The sequence below is a fragment of the Onychomys torridus genome, chromosome 4 (assembly GCF_903995425.1).
Source record: "Onychomys torridus chromosome 4, mOncTor1.1, whole genome shotgun sequence".
In the NCBI taxonomy this organism is placed as follows: Eukaryota; Metazoa; Chordata; class Mammalia; order Rodentia; family Cricetidae; genus Onychomys; species Onychomys torridus.
This window is the reverse complement of record NC_050446.1, coordinates 101,140,608-101,158,034: the sequence shown is the minus strand read 5'-3', so window position 1 is coordinate 101,158,034 and position 17,427 is coordinate 101,140,608. Positions and strand designations below refer to the sequence as shown.

General features: G+C 36.8%; 1 protein-coding gene across 4 annotated transcripts in view; it reads left to right on the top strand.

Annotated features, from left to right (window-relative positions):
- Positions 1-17,427, top strand: part of Trpm7 (transient receptor potential cation channel subfamily M member 7) — a 90,787-nt gene that overhangs the window by 66,381 nt on the left and 6,979 nt on the right. Inside the window, exons 26-34 of one of the 4 annotated variants that reach the window (XM_036183388.1) lie at positions 1,190-1,902; positions 4,365-4,432; positions 7,416-7,509; positions 10,628-10,698; positions 13,445-13,479; positions 14,864-14,889; positions 15,665-15,713; positions 16,669-16,719; positions 16,799-16,863. In XM_036183388.1, coding sequence (XP_036039281.1) covers positions 1,190-1,902; positions 4,365-4,432; positions 7,416-7,509; positions 10,628-10,698; positions 13,445-13,479; positions 14,864-14,889; positions 15,665-15,713; positions 16,669-16,687 — 1,075 coding nt within the window. In that variant the 3' untranslated portion in view covers positions 16,688-16,719; positions 16,799-16,863. Of the gene's footprint in view, positions 1-1,189; positions 1,903-4,364; positions 4,433-7,415; positions 7,510-7,906; positions 7,954-10,627; positions 10,699-13,444; positions 13,481-14,863; positions 14,890-15,664; positions 15,714-16,668; positions 16,720-16,798; positions 16,865-17,427 lie in introns of those variants that run through there. The other 3 variants (XM_036183387.1, XM_036183386.1, XM_036183390.1) reach the window with 3 other exon arrangements.

Genomic DNA, 17,427 nt, shown 5'->3' with positions numbered 1-17,427 from the left:
CAGTAGATCTCTTGTTACAAGCTTTTATTTTACTTTTCATAAATATTTTTAAAATTTTATTTTTTAGGTGTGTGAGTGTTTTGCATACGTGTGTGTGTGTGTGTGTGTGTGTGTGTGTGTGTGTGTATGTGTGTGTGTGTGTGTGTACCATGTACATGAGTGCTTCTTGTGGAGGTCAGAAGACAGCATTAGATCCCCTGAAACTGGAGTTGTAGACATTATGAGCCACCATGGGAGTGATGGGATTCAAACCCCAAGTCCTCTGAAAGATCAGCAAGTGCTCTTAACCACCGAGCCACCTGTCTAGCCCCTGACTTTATTCTTTAGTGGTGCTGGGAGTCAAGTTCAGACCTCACACTTACTAGGAACGTGCTTATGCTTCTGAGTCTGGTCCTCAGCACTCCTGTCTTTTGACATAGTTACAAAGGAGAGAAGAATTGCTGTTCTTTTTTTTTTTTTTTTTTTCTCGAAACAAGGTTTCTGGGTGTAGCTTTGTGCCTTTCCTGGAACTCACTCTGTAGCCCAGGCTGGCCTCAAACTCACTGAGATCCACCTAGCTCTGCCTCCCGAGTGCTGGAATTAAAGGCATGCGCCACCACTGCCCAGCTAGAATTGGTGTACTTAACTATTAAAAAATATAAAAATAAAGCTATCATAACTATTTTAAAGCTTTTGAATTTTTTTATATTATTTCTATCTCATGCTAGAAGCATGTGCTATTTGTGTATGACACTGGTGGTAGTATATGTATATGTAGTTGTGTATATATTTTGTGAGGAGTAGACTCAGATAGCCGATGGAACAAAATTTGTTTGTAAAACTTTGTCTTTTAAGCCAGGCATGGTGGCACATGCCTTTAATCCCAGCACTTGGGAGGCAGAGCCAGGCGGATCTCTGTGAGTTCGAGACCAGCCTGGTCTATAGAGCCAGTTCCAGGACAGCCAGAGCAACACAACACAGATAAACTCTGTCTCAGAAACAAAAAAAGTATTCTCCCTGTGTATGCATGACATGTGGGTAGCACATACGCCGTGGCTTGAGTGTAGACATTAGAGGACAGCCTTGCCAGAGACATTCTCTCCTCACTGGGTTCCTGAGCTTGAAGAACTCCAGTCTCCGGTGAGCCATCTCCCTGTTCCATCTACATTAATTTTAACATCTGTAAAATGCCCTTTTTATCCCCCTACAGAGTGGAACAGATGTGCATTCAGATTAAAGAAGTTGGAGATCGTGTCAACTACATAAAAAGATCATTACAGTCTTTAGATTCTCAAATTGGTCATCTGCAAGATCTCTCAGCCCTGACAGTAGATACATTAAAAACACTTACAGCCCAGAAAGCTTCAGAAGCTAGCAAAGTCCACAATGAGATCACTCGAGAACTGAGTATTTCCAAACACTTGGCCCAGAATCTTATTGATGACGTTCCTGTGAGATCTGTGTGGAAGAAGCATAGCGTTGTAAATACGCTGAGCTCCTCTCTTCCTCAAGGTGATCGTGAAAGTAGCAATCCTTTTCTTTGTAACACTTCTATGAAAGATGAAAAAGACCCGCAGTATAACTTGTTTGGTCAAGATTTGCCTGTGATACCGCAGAGAAAAGAATTCAACATTCCAGAGGCTGGTTCCTCCTGTGGTGCCTTATTCCCAAGTGCTGTTTCTCCCCCAGAATTACGACAGAGACGACATGGGGTAGAAATCTTAAAAATATTTAATAAAAATCAGAAATTAGGAAGTTCACCTAATAGTTCACCACATATGTCATCCCCACCAACCAAATTTTCTGTGAGTACTCCATCCCAGCCAAGTTGCAAAAGCCACTTGGAATCTACAACCAAAGATCCAGAACCTGTTTTCTATAAAGCTGCAGAAGGAGATAACATAGAATTTGGAGCATTTGTGGGTAAGTTTGGCAAACTCTTACTGCATATTAGTGTTGCTTTTGATGTCAGGAACACTACCTTAGAAAAGTAATTAGCTAGTAAATGAAAATTTACTGTATATGAAGTGGCCTTGTCATGTAAGTCTTCTAAAGGAATCAGAAGTAGTCAAATATAATTGAGTTGGGCTGTAAGAGTTCGATTGTTATAGACCTGTTTGCTGCCATTGAATTTAAATACATCTTCAGTTGGATTTGTCAACTCTTGGAAGGGTCTGAGTGATTCATGAGTCGTAGATACTAGGGTAAGAGTCAAGAGGTACAAGGAAGGTTAGAAGCTGCATACTGACACCAATATGAATAGCTATGGCCAGTGTATAATTTCATATGTAAACCAGGAGAGTGTTGAAAGTGAAAGGTGCACCCAAGTAATTACGTTAGGATTATAGGGACAGCACATTCATTCATTACTTAACAGTGATACACTAGGCAATATGATTATCCTATGAAAAGCTGTTTAATAAAAGCTGTGTCTATGTTGTGGTCTACTGAATTACATATCTAAAGATGAGAACATTTCTAGAAAGATGGGTTTTTTAATATTTTTCTTTATTTTATGTGTATGAGTATTTCCCTCCATATATGGCTGTGCACCATGGGTGTGTCTGTTGCCCACAGAGGTCAGAGGAGGATATCAGGTCCCCTGAAAGCAGAGTTAATGGATCGTTGTAAGTCACTACGTGGGTGCTGGGAACTGAACCTGCATCCTCTTCAAGACCAACAAGTGTTCTTAATTGCTGAGCCATGTCTCCAGCCCCCTTTCCTACCTTTATCAGCTGTCTTGTGCACTAAAGAACCAACACAAAGGAGGTACCTTTTAAATTCTTTGTACCTTCTTTTCCACACTGTTCCCTGGTCATTGGCTAATGGGTTAATACCATGTCTTATTTAGGGTTAGCACTCACAGTCATTTATACTCAGCTCCTTAACCAGTTAGGAGTCTCTGTACTGACTGCTGCCCATTGTGAAAAAAACATTTCTCTGACCATGGTTGAGCGTGGAGGGTGGCCTAGGTCTGTGGGTACAAACAGACATTTTGAACAGTTAGCAAAATAACAGACCTAGTTTACACTATCAGGCATGGATGTCTTGTGGAGCAAGCCTCAGATCCATTAGAAAGCAGTTGACTCTACAGTAGTCGGATACCGGTATTGCACCAGAAAAGATTGGTGCAAAAGAGGAGTCTTGTACTTGTTGTGATAGTTTGAGTAGAGGGAGAGGAAAAAAAACCTGTTTTGACAGTAATCATGTTAACATTGGTGAAAATGATTTGACCAGGGTAGTGATGGAGAGCTAGACTGTAGTAATAAAACATAAATGTGAGGAGAGTGTAAAAGTATAGTTGGACATTTCCCTGAAAAGCTTAATCATGACAGGAAGAAGAGTTGTAACTGACACTGGTTTTTTATGCTTAGGATGGTTTATTTGGATTTTGGTTTTTTGAGGCAGGGTCTAGTTGTATAGCCCAAGTTATCCTTGAACTTGGAATTTTCCTGCCTCTGCTTCCCCAGTCCTGGCATTATTGTAAGCATAGTCTTCTGTCATACTAGGCAGATGGTTTTGTATTAAATGGCAATATACACCTAAGCATATTTAAATGCTGACAGCATGCCATAGAGGAGAATAAAGAACTAAAGAGAGTATGATAGGGCTAGCTGAGCTCTGTGATTTGTGAGAGGATAGTCTTCTAATTGTCTCCTGATAGAGTGTTAAAGTATTTAACTAAAGAGGTTTTTTTTGTAATAACATGCTCTTTTAGAATTATATTCATACTGTTACAAGGTCTGCCTGAGGCTTTTGCCTTTTCATGTTTGACTTTGTCCATTGGCTTCCTACTATAGTCTTTAACTGTTTTTCTAGCTTTCCCAGCCTACAAATGTACCTAGTTGTGGACACTCATTATTATCTGGAGAATCCCTTAATAAGACCATGTAGACTATCCATATTAAGTCCAACCTGGCATGTTATCTAGGTATCAGATTACTGATATTTACTATTAGCTTATGTGGAGAATTGAATAACATTTCCTCCATTCAATCTATCCCAACCTAACAAAGTCCAGTTTTCCCTTAAATGTGTTGGAAGATCATGTTGCTCCTGCCTCCCCCTCCCAAGTGCTGGGGTTACAGGTGTGCGACTGTGCATGGCTCGGTCTGTTGTATACTTCACTATGAAGAGTAAAGTGTCCCCTTTTCATTCTGAGGTTGACTTGGACTGTTTGTGGTGTTCTCAATAGGAGGCCTTTGTTGTTTGCTGTTAGATCCCTTCTTGGTAGATATTTTCGGTATGACTTATAAAAAGAACTAAAGGAAAGTTTGCAAAGCCTGAAAACTACTTGAAAGATCATTTGTTTCTAAGATTTTACTTCATCTAATAGGGAAGAAAAACATTTTCATTTTAACCTTTTTTCCTTTTCCCCTGTTAAGGACACAGAGATAGTATGGATTTACAGAGGTTTAAAGAAACATCCAACAAAATAAAAGAACTGTTATCCGTAAGTTACACTTTATAACAGCACAATTAAATGTAATTTCACTTTTGTGATTGTTTCTTCTAAATAGAACTAAACTTTTTTTTCTTCAATGAAAAGTAGCTTAGCAGAGATTGTCATTGGTATGACTACCCCAGATACTTGAAACTGTTATGTTTCAAAGGGAAACATGAAAAAGTTCAAACTAGCTTGCATTTTTGTTAACTAAAATAAAATGTTTAACATTTTCCTTTTTAAAAATGCTTTTCCCTGTTCCATTTTCTATGGAGTAATTAATGAGCTTAACTTTTCTTCAGGACCCAGAGTTTATTAGAACATATCCTTGCTCTCAAAGAACTTGGAACCTAGACATAAAAAAGCTATGTACTGGGGTTGGGGATGTAGCTCAGTGGTAGAGCACTTGCTAGCAAGCACAAAGCCCAGGGTTCGATCCTCAGCTCAAAGGGGAAAAAAAAAAGCTTTGTATAATGTACATATGTAGAGTATTAAATAAATTCTTACAATGTCTGATGAGTAAATGCAACAACTGGCAAAAAATTTAAAAAAATGTATTTCTTGCATGACAATTAGTTTTTATTTCTGTTACTGTCATAAATTGCCTGTAGCTACACCAATAGCTCCTTGGAGTGCTTTAACTCCTCTGTCCCTCAGAACTTACATTTTAGAAATGATCAAATGACAAATACAGGGAAACAAGAGTTGCTCCCAAAGATACAGCCAAGGATATAACAACTGACTTGTTCTCTGAGTCATCACTCCTCATAGGGTCAAAGTTAACTGTGTTAAGCATGTTAACTGTGTTAAGCATGTTGTATACTGCCTGCGTTGAAGGCAGACTCAGATACAGTGTATGAAAATGGTGGAAACAGCGTACACTAAGTCGATGCTGTAAGCTCAGAGTGTAGTTGGTGAATATATGCACATTGAGAAGTGAGGATTCTGTACTTGTTTTCTATTTGCCTTAAAGTATGAAAATAGCTGTATGATTTTCTTGCTTCAAAAGAGGAACAGCGGGATGGATGATACCTAAAACATAATCATAGTGTATTTAGAGGTGCCTGAATATCCAGTAAAATCTCATTAGTGTGTGGGAGTCAGAAGCTCAGCTTAGCCTTCACATAAGCCTTTAAATGAGGCAATCTGTAAGTTTAGTATACCAGCCCTGAGACTGTTTTTACTCACAGTCCCTCCTCACCCCCATTTTAAATCTTAATTTTGGGTAGTTTTGAGACAACCTCATGTAGCCAAAGCTCAGGCTGGTTTCTAAATCCTTAGCTGCCATGCCTCTACTTCCCAAGAACTGGATTGCAGGCATGTGCTATCACATCAGCCTCTTTGCACAGTGTTTTCCATCCATTTTAATTCTGTTGGCATACTTCTAAAGTTCTGAATAATTTCATTACATGTGATGATTTTGAAGGCGAAAGCTAGATAAGTAGGTTTGGATGTGTGGTTTAGGTAGCCTTAGCTGGCACATGATAATGAAGAGAGAAAGAGCACAGGAAATAGATTACTGGAGTAATTTTAGAAGACATGCATGTGCTATGTCTTACTTGATTTAAGGTTTTTATTGAACATGTTCCAGCTGAAGTGGATTTTATAGGTAAATGAAGTACTCTATGGATATTTATAAGTTTTAGGAAAGCAGTTATAATCTGAAATTATTTAAAATTAGTATATTTCCTTGTCATATTTTTCTATTCATATATGCAAATAATTTACATTAATGTAGTTATATGGCATTATTTTGCTGTTTGAACATGTAGAACATGAAGTTCAGGGTAAGGTAACACAGACTATAAAACCTAAGTCAAGACTCATAGCGTTGCTGTGTAAATTAGCTACAGCATGAAGAGTGTGCAGCATCAAAGCCAGAGGTGCTTAGTTTTTTGAGGTAATATTTTAATTTAATGAAAATAGTAGATTATTGCAGCCATAATGTTTTGGTGGTCAGGGTTCAGAAATATTTTAAAGGTTGTACAATAGTGTTATAGTTGATAAAGTAAACAGTATGGGGTTGGAGAGATTGCTTGCTCAGTGGTTAGGAGCACTTGCTGCTCTCCCAAAGGATTCTGGTACCTACATCACAGTCAGCTCCAGGAGATCCCTTGTTCTCTTTTGACCTTTGTGTGTAGCCACTTAATATGGCATGCACACAGACACATATGTAACAATAAATCTTGAAAAAAACAATTGGTATGATGCCTTTCCCAAATGGTTTAATGTGACTCATTAGTCTGGAAAGAAGAAAATCAGAGAGGTAGCTGTTAGATACTAAAATATTTTGTAGCTAGAATAGAATAATGAAATGTCATTGCTGTTGAAATAAATCTTGAACAAAGCTTTAGTAGGAGGGCTGAATTTGACATTAATGAAGGAAGTGCTTTGTTAGTATAAATTGGAGAATTGGGTAGAAATTCAAAAAGACTTATGTCATCATGATTTCATAAATTTAGATGAATTCCAGAGCTAAATATAAAAAAATCTAATCATAGAAAATTTTAATGAAAATGTAAAATAATTATTAGCCCAGAAAAGCAGCAGGCCTTTTTAAAGGTATGAGTAATTCAAAACAAAAGGAAAGCTTCAGAAAGAATGAAGTACTGTATCCACGTGTCAGAACAAACTCAAAGAGAAATTAAAGTTTACACACACCTCCTACAAAGCAGTAGGTATTACCACGGTAGTGTCTACTTTTTTCTTTTTAAAGTAATAATGGTTTTGGTTTCAGTTTTTGCCCAATTTTCTATATTTTCCCAAACATCTTCAGTATGTGTATTAGTATAAAAAGGATTCGTTCATTCAGATGAGTAGGTAGTTTCAAGTATTTTTGAGATTCACACTAAGTAACCAGATCTCTGTTACATACCTTTTAATGCTGAAGTAGAATAAAACATATTGAGGTAGATCAAAAGAATTCCTGTGTTGAACAATGACCTGAAATTCAATTGTTTTTTAAATTTATGTATATATACAATCTATACAGACTGATACACCTTCTGAAAACACTTTGAAACATGTGAGTGCTGTTGGATATAGTGAGTCTCACAAGACAGCCGCTTCTCTTCACACAGAACAAGGTGAGTGTTTTGACCTTAAGAAATCTGTTAGCAAACATACTAAGCTTTTAAGTATATATTTACCAAATACCTTAGTAGTAAATGGTATGTAAGTCAAAAGTTGAAATTCATGGTCGATAATAGTTAATGTAGCCTTGGAAAGGAGTAATATAATTCTTACATTTATTTACAATATATAATCAGATGAAAAGATGAAATTTAAAGGTCTTTTGAATCTAATTTGAACATTTGCAGAATGTATCAGTTCTTCAACACATCAGTTCTTCTAGCTTAACTTGGTTAAATTCTGTTGAAATTAAAATACACTTTGAAAAATTACCACCTCTCATCCAACCACACATGGAACCACTAATATTTTATCTGTGTTTAGCCATTATATCCATTTTGTGGCCTCCAGGTCATATGCATCCATGGATAGCTACAAATACAGGCCAACACAAAATAGTAAGTAAAGCATAAGAGTTTTGATATTTTTTAAGCTTAATTATGCAATTCTTAAACATGAACTTGGTAAATGACTACATTATATCACTGTGTCAAAGGCTGGGCGTGTCTGCTAGTCTTTATGCTTATGCAGTCATTTATAACAATATATGTTTTCCTATTTCTCATAGTTTATACAAAAAATAGCATATTGTTCTTTTCTACTATTAATTTTTCATTTTCTGTATCATGGTGATATTTCTGTATCAAATATTTTATTCTTTTTTTGTTTAGTTGTTTGAAACAAGATCATGTTTCCCAGACTGGCCTCAAACTCCCTGTGTAGCTGAGGGTGTCTTGAATTCCTGATTCTTCTACCTCAGCCTCATAGGGCTGGGATTACAGATAGGTCACCATGCTTATCATCCTTGTTTTTAAGACCAGGCTTCACTGTAGCCCAGGCTGGTATCAAACTTTTAGACTCAAGTAGTCCTCCTGCCTCAGTGTCCCTAGTTCTTGTACTACAGGTGCCTACCACCATACCCAGCTTTGTTTTTATATAAATGCCTATAATTGATAGGTTGAATAATTGTGAAGTTTTCCTTTTAAAAACAGTGCTTTTTTGTCCCCTCACCATCAATTTTTTTTTTCGTCTTTTTCTGTCACTGAGTTCAACAGTATATAATACTGTAGAAATTCAGGTTGGCTTGGCAATCATATAATTACTACAGTGAGTGATAGTAGCAGATTCAAGCCTAAAAATCTTATCAATAGCTGCAGAAAAGGCATTTGATAAAATTGGTCTATCTGTTCATGAATAAAACTTAGTAATGTAAGAATGGAGTTCTTTAATTACAATAAAAGTAATCTGTAAAAACATATCAAAAATGAATTGTAGCTATTTATATTTTATATTCTAGTCCTGGAAATAAGGTCAGTAAAAGAAATGATAGAAATAATTATCAAGGAAAAGGTGAAGCTGTCAGATAGTACTTTAGGGTAAAGGGTGTATTTTTTCTAAAAATAACACAATTCTATTGCTCAGTCTTATTTCATTTTATGTCACATCTCTTAAGTTTGCTTGCTTGCTTTTTTATTTTATTTATTTGTTTGTTTGTTTGTTTCTTGAGACAGGGTCTCTCTATGTATACCTGGCTGTCCTAGAACTTTGTATATAGATTTAGACTGGGTTGGCCTCTGACAGCAATTCACCTGCCTCTTCCTCTCAGGAACTGAGATTAAAGGTGTGTATCACTATGCCTAGCTCTTAGCTTTCTTAACTAAGTGTAGACAACACTCTCTTCCCATCATTTCCAGATTGAACACATATACATAAATACACAAGCCTTCACCCTTTCCAACTAGTGTGGTCATGTCACGAGTTTATTTAAATCAGCATCCTAAATTCTTTGATACTTAACTAAATTTCTTTGAGATACTTAGAGTAGCATATATTCTATCTTTTTCAGGTTACTAAAAAAGTTTTTCCCTGTGTTTTAGAATATGTTTCAACTTACTGTGAGAATGGGTTTTCTTATGGCCCTTGAACTCAAGGCATTCATCCTGGCTTAGTCTCCTAAGTGCTGAAAGTGAAGGAATGCCACCATGACTAACTTTTCTTTGTGCGTTTGGCATAGAACTTTTTTTCTGAGATTTTTTTTTTTTTTTTTTTTTTTTTTTTTTTTTTGGTTAAGGATATCATCTTAAGTCAAGAGTGGTGGGAAGAATAATATAGCACTCTTTATTATTATCAGAGTAAAACATTAGGAACAGAACAGTGTCAACCAGTAGTTTGTCTACCTTCATTATACATCTGTACCATGAAATTAAGGTTAATATTAAAAAAAAATAGTGGGCTGGAGAGACGGTTTTAAGACCAAAGTCAGGTAGATCTCTGGGAAGCAAGTGTGTTTTACATAGCAGGTTCCAGGATAGCCAAGGCTACAAAGTGGGACCCCCTTCTAAAATAATAATTAATAATAATAATAATAATAGAGAAACTCTGTGTACTTCCATGGAACATCTCCAAGTTTAAAATTAAAAACCTAACTAAACCATGCACAGTATCACAACCAAAAGCTATATATGGCAGAGGTAGTAGGATAATTTTTAAGCCCAGGACAGCCTGGGCATCATGCACAGACACCCATATCTGAAAACAAAACCACCTAACCATTAAAAAAAGGATACCCTCAAAGTCTGTGTTATGCTGTGGTTTATGTAAAGTGGTAGGGGCTATTTAGTACATACATAAACTGACTGAAACATTCTCTAGAAAGATGTACAAGAAATGAATGACCTTGTCTGTCAATAGGGGTGATTTGAAAATAAGAGAGGACTTGTTTTATGTTTTGTTTCTTACTGGGTTTTCATAATAAATTGAATAATTTACTTAGAATAAATTTTATGGCTTGGAGATTTATAGGCCTCTTGAGCTTTGTTGAAGAGAGGAAGCCATCTTATGAAGGTTATACTCTACCTAGAAACACTTTGTTTTGTTGGTTGTTTAGCTGGGGAATAGTTGTGCACACCTTTAATCCCAGCAATTGGGGGGCAGAGGCAGGTGGATCTCTCTGCCCAACCTAGTTTACAGAGTGAGTTCCAGGACAGGGCTACAGAGAGAAACTTTGTCTCAAAAAAAACAAAAACAAACAAACAAAAAAGTTTAGTTCAACTGTTTTTTATTTTCTTGTAGCAGAAAGCAGTAGTAGAAGAATGTCTACAGAAGAGTCCCTGGAAGTAGATTCCAAAGCAGCTTTGTTACCGGTTTGTATATTTCAATTAAGTAGAATATTGGCAAGAACATATATATACTTGCTAATGAATATTTAGTAATTAGTATTTTATGGGCAATTATATCAAGCCTTAAAAACAGTTTTTCTTAGAAAACTGACCTCAGTACATGGTTGGCAGTTCAAGAGTCTCCTGCTGCTGTTGCATGAATCCTAATTGGTCTTAATAAAAACCCAGAGCCAGGTATCAGCATGAAACCTGAAAGATCAGAGAAGCAGAGCAAGCCACAGCCACCAACTCTTCTTACCTCACCAAATCTTCAGCCTGAAAGAGCCTGTATTCCTGTTTCTTCCCACCTTATATTCCTTTCTCCACCCAGACTATCACTTCCTATTTCACCCTTGCTGGTGCTGAGATTAAAGGTGTCTGCCACCACTACCTGGCTCTTCTTTTAGACTGGATTAATCTCATGTAGCTCTGTATGGCCTTGAACTCACAGAAATCCAAATGGATCTCTACCTCTGCCTCCCAAGTGCTGGGATTAAAGGTGTATGCCACCATGTCTTTCCTCTGTTTAAGCTGCCTGTCCTCTGGTCTTCAGCAACCTTTATTTGCTAAGAGTACAAACAAAATATCACCACATCCAGTTATGAACATTCAAAAAGTTTACACAGACAAAAAGCAAGACTTCTTGTTTGAATTGAAGCTGATCACATGAATTCATTCCCAGCCACTTGTGGTAGTATTTGGTTTTTGTAAACTTTCCTTAAAGCCAGGTGAACAACCAAAACCACTAGTTTAGGCGAAGGCAGTTAAGTATCTAGAAATCAGTGCTCATACAGTTATATACAACAAATAGAACAATAACTTACATGGTTGGGTTGTTAAGAATCACGTTATTAAATCAGGCGGTATTAATCCCAGCACTTAGGAGGCAGAAGCAGGCGGGTCTCTGTGAGTTCAAGGCCAGCCTGGCTACAGAGCAAGTTCCAGGAGAACCAGGACTGTTATACAGAGAAATCTTGTCTTGCAAAACTGGAAAACCACTGGAGAGATGGCTCAGAGGTTAAGAGCACTGACTGCTCTTCCAGAGGTCCTGAGTTCAATTCTTATCAACCACATGGTGGCTCACAACTATCTGTAATGAGATCTGGTGCCCTCTTCTGGCCTGCAGTCATACATGCTGTCTACATAATAAATAAATAAATTTTTAAAAACTGGAAAACAAAAAATAAACAAACAAAACGCATGTTATTAAGCACAGGATTTTTTTGTTTGTTTGTTTTTGTTTTTTGGTATAAATCTACAATCCCCAAACTGTAATCTCAATGATCCATAGATTGAGGCAGAAGATCTCATGTTTGAGGTTAACCTGAAATACATAGTGAGACCTTGTCTCAAAAGAAAAACAACAAAAAAAGTTGTTTCATTAGGAAAAGGAGTTTGTTAATAGAATTTCACTGTGACCAGTCCTGTTCTCTAGCAGTCTGTGTTGAATCTAAGTTGTACAATACTGTAACAAAGTTCTATTAAGATGATTTCCTAACTACAGAGACTTTATTCAACCTCAGTTCTTATTAAAAATAGAAAAAATGATTATAACAATAAAACATTGGGTAAGGAAAAGATACTATTCAAAAATATTAGCAATTTCAAAAATATGTAGAGAAAGAAGAAAAATAGTCAATAGGCATGTTGACATATCTTATAATTTTAGTACTCAGCAGAGGCAGATCTCTGGGAGGTCAAGGTCAGCCTGGTCTACAAAATGAGTTCCAGAACAGCCAGGGCCACACCATGAGACCCTGTCTCACAAAACCAAAAAAAGAAAACAACAAAACAATGCTTTGTCATATAGAACGCGTGCCTGTAACCCTAGTACCTGGGGACAAAGACCGGAGGGAGCATGCTTAAGGTTAGCAAACTCCAGACCAGCTTTCCTGGCTACACAGTAATACTTGGTCAAGATGAAAGCCCAGATGTTTCTGTTGGGTCACAGGTGAGGCACTCTGAAGAGAGTAAGTAAGTAAGGCCAGAATGCAGCACAGATGGAAAAGAAAAAAGACCAGGGAAGTACATCTAATTGCCTGTGAGAAAGTAGAATTTGAAGAACTGTAAATGAATTGGGATTTTCTAAATTAATATATAAAAGTTCAAATTCAGAAAATATGAATCCCAGTCTAGGGAAGCGAAATATGTCTAGAAACATGACTACTAAGTTTACTGAATAGAAGCCATATGAATGGGTGTATAAAATTGCTGCAGTGTCTTAATGCTTGTGTTTTCATCATTTTATTTGTATTTACCTGGTGTGATTTTAATTCTATTATGCTTTGGTGTTCTTTTGGCAAGAAGCACAAATTATTTTTAGAATCAGAGACATGCTTGGAGAATAAGATTGTCATCAGAAACAGAATTTGAAGAACTAGAAATCCTGGAGGCTGGGGCATTGAGTCAGGAGGTAAAGTGCTTTCTATACAAGCCTCATGGCCTGGTTTCAGATTACCAGCACCTGTGTGAAACCAGGCATGGGATAAAGGAAGACAACACCCTCATGGGTGCACAGAGGGACACAGACACAACTCTCGGAGGAAATCACGTTCCTGAATTTGCTTATTCCTCTTCATGGTTATTTAGTCAGCTGTATGAAACAAGGACTTCATATTAAGTTCTCAGCCCTTCGTTTTTCAAGAATGTTAAGAAACAGTGTTAAATACTTAACATTGCCTGTAGAGAACTGCTTTTATATTTAAATTTTTGTGTTTGTTTTTGACTAAAGGATTGGTTACGAGATAGACCATCAAACAGAGAAATGTAAGTAAGTCTTTTCTTAATGGCCTGAAAAGTATCTAAATTAAAGAGTACTATATTTGTTCTCCTTCTTACCTCTTTTATACTCCTTTTAAGATATGTGTTGTAGCATTTTCCATTTTTACAGAGAGGAAATTGGAGGAACTTGGTTAATATTAACATATTTGTCAGTCATTCTAATCAAGCATTATAACTGCTTTTGGAAAATACCTTGATGATTAGAGCAATAATACCCAGTATATTTTAGAAAGCTTTGGTACTGAAAAGTTATCTAATGAACGTGATAACTCCAGGACCAAACGAGAAATAAAAACAGTCTAAAATGGATAATTGCCCCTCAATGACTGACACCCATTTGTCAGTACACCCAGGTAAGTGCTACTGGGGAAGAAAGGCCATTTTCAGGCAATACATATCAGTGTCTCCACTTTGTGAATCTGAAGTAAGTATGAACACGGAGGAAAGTAAATGGTGTTGGCATCAATAGGTTAAGACTTAACTACTTTTAATCCCCTTCTGGGATCGTATCTTTATAACTAAAACTTTAGGAGATAAAAACAGAAGTTTTGTTTTTTCTTTTTCTTTTTCTTTTTCTCTTTTGGTTCTGGGATTGAGTCAAGTACTGAGAAGAGTGGCTCACTAGCAGCAGAAAAGTGAATAATGCTGGGTCAGATCGTCCTTACAAACATCTTTACCTTACTAAAGTGAAGATAACCTTTGGGGCCAGTGGGAATGTGGGAAGTGGGAAGAGTCCGTGATCGTTCTGTTTACAGGGTCCTTTTGGATCTTGAACTTTAGGTCACAAGTGAGGCTCAGAGCTGCATAGTGGGAGAACTCAGCCTGGAATTCATCCTGATCAAATCCCACTCCCCTTTTCATTATAACTATCTCATTTGTAGGAATCCTTAGAATTCAGAGAACTCCCACTTGGAATCAAGACCCATTATAAATAAATGGATTGGATATTGCAAAATATTTGAATCTTGCAAAATAATGCCTCAGTCCTTTTCATATCAGTCTGTGGGAGTACTTCTAGAATCATAGAAATTCATTTCCCAGCATTGTCACAGTACTGAGTGAGTCTCCACAAATACTGAGCCATGAGATAAAATATTATTCTATTAAGCATTTTGGCTCCAAAATAATATTTATGTAGCCATAAAGTATAGGTACAAGTTGTTGGTAACATGAGTACATGTAAATATATGCATGTCTGTATATATAGTAGGAGAATTGCAATTATTCAGACATACAGATCTGAATATCTTTATACCTTTAATTGCATTTCATTAAATGGTTATGGTAACCTTATAAAAAAAATCACAAGTTAAATGATACTCAAAACTAAGATTGTTGCACAGCTTATATTATTTTTTTATTTTCTTAGGCCATCTGAAGGAGGAACATTAAATGGTGAGTCTGTGTAGTAGATTTAGTATGAAAAATTAAAGGTCATAATTAAACCATTTACCACATTATCATAGGCAAGACATTTAGACTTCAAATATTAAAAAGCCAAGGTAGTTGGAGAACTCTTCCCTCATCTTTAGTATAGATGTTTTACAAACACATGACCCACCTTGTGACTTCATGATGATGGCCACTTTTCTGTCACCACTCCCCGCTTAACCGGCACCCAAAACCAGAATATTGCTAATACGCCAGCCTCTTGCTGTGGCCTCCATCCTAACTAACACGGTGGCTTACTTTATGGTACAATATAAATGGAATCGTAGAGATGTAATTGTTATACAGAGATTCATCAGTATTACTGTATTAGTGTAGTTTGTGCACTATTAGTATTTCATAGTATTTTCTTGTTGGAATATATTGAATTTATCCATTCTATTTGATGGGCATTTCAGTAGCTTCCAGTGTGTAACCATTATGCTTTCTGTTGCTGTGGGCATTCTTTTTCATGTTGTTTGGTAAACATCAATTTGCTTTCCATTGGTTATACGCCTAAGGGTAGAATTGCTGGGTCATAGCTTATGCATATGTTCTATTCAGTAGTTACTGCCTGCCAGAGTAGTTATTCCAGGCTGACTTCCTGCCTGTAGTTAACTGCTAGTCTATCTTCTACCACCAAAATAATTCTGAAAGATTTGATCTTGCCACTCCTCTGCTTTACATTTTTCCCATTGTCATTCAGTAAAATGCAGTGTCCTTTCTTTGCATGACATATTAGGCTCTTCACAATTTGATATTGCCTGCTTCTGTAGCTTCACCTCCTTCAGGTATGCTTATGCTCTTGCTCGTTAATTTGCAATCTTGGTTGCATATTCAAATCACTGTAGAGTCATCTGTGATGCCAGAAATCTGTGGAATTAGATATGTGGACTGAGTATCAGTGGGTGATGTTCAGAAAGCTCCACAGACTATACTGATTGTATTCTTAAGTAGTCATTCATACTAAACTGCCTTGGGTTTCTCAAATACAGCATGTATGATAGCACTTCAGATTCTCTTGTACGTGTATCCCTAAAAATCCACTGCCTTGGAGATTGCTGTTTCTTCCCCGTGTGAGGTAGCCTCTACCCTGATTAACCAGGCAGCCTTAATTACCATCCTTTGTAGTCTTTATGATGCAAGTGTTTGTGTATAGGTGTCTGTATATAGTATATCTTTATATTAACACAGTGTTAAAACTGTTGGCTTTTATTCCCTGTGTAATAGTAGATTCCTTTTCATTTATATTCTAAAACTTAGCACATCATAGATCTGTTATTCTCCCATCTCTTCTTCCTATGGTTAAAAGTAAAATCCTCAAAATAGATAAATACATAAAATACAGATACCAGAGGAGGGGGTCTGGAGTCTCTTTACATTCCAGAAGCTCATTTCTCACGTTAGATCACCTAAAATGGTTAGATAGTTACTGTCCCCAACCCAAAAGGCCAGAAACAGAACATTTTTTCTTTTTGAGTGGCAGGTGTGATTTATGTAAAGAGCTGGAGAGTGGAGCATCATGTGCTTCTTCCCAGGTGTTTGGAGCACAGTGGTCACTGTTTAGCCTCAATGAAATGGGGTCATGTGATAAGTGATTAATAGATGTGTTACCTTCCTCCCCCCCCCCCACCTCTGTTAGGAGAGGTTATGAAAGAAATTTAAGATTATTATTTGAGAATGTCTGAGCATAAATTTATGCTGCATAAGTGCTTTTTAAACAGTCTAATTTATTTACAATTTTAGGTCTTGCTTCTCCATTTAAGCCCGTTATGGATACAAATTACTATTATTCAGGTCAGTGAAACTGAAAAAACAAAATTTACTGATATTTGAATCATTAGAGATTTCATCATTTCTCTCTATTTCAATGCAGCTGTGGAAAGAAATAACCTGATGAGGTTGTCACAGAGTATTCCCTTCGTGCCTGTACCTCCACGAGGTAAATCCCAAAAATAAATAAGAAGCAACACTCAGTGATCTCTAATCATAACTTAGAACATGGGTCAGGACAGAATAAGAAGGATTCATCTGAAGAAATAACAGCTTCATGCACCTTTGCCTCCCTGAAGGGCAGGGCATACCGAAGTGGAGGTGGGGGTAGGCATTAGAAGAAACCGTTCTGTTTCAGAAACCTTGATTCATTGTCAAGTAGCAGAAGTGTAGGATAATTGACATTATAGCATGTGAGACAGATTGCTCTAACCTCCTGAATAAAACCATTTGAAGTTTTACTTGCTTTCTAAAAATTTATCCTTGAGAGCAGTGAGACACCCTGCTCCAAGAAGTAAAATGGGTGGCTGCTGAGAAATAATAGCCTAATAATCAAGTTACCTTCTGGCACCCACTTGCTCACGTGTATATGTACTCCCCTACACAGTTTGTCTTCAAAATATCTTTAATTTGAAACATGCTTATCTTTCAGCATGAGTTCAATGACATTAAATAGGTTTTTAAGTTTACTAGTTCAAGTAAATGTTTGTGATATATATACATAAAATGTGC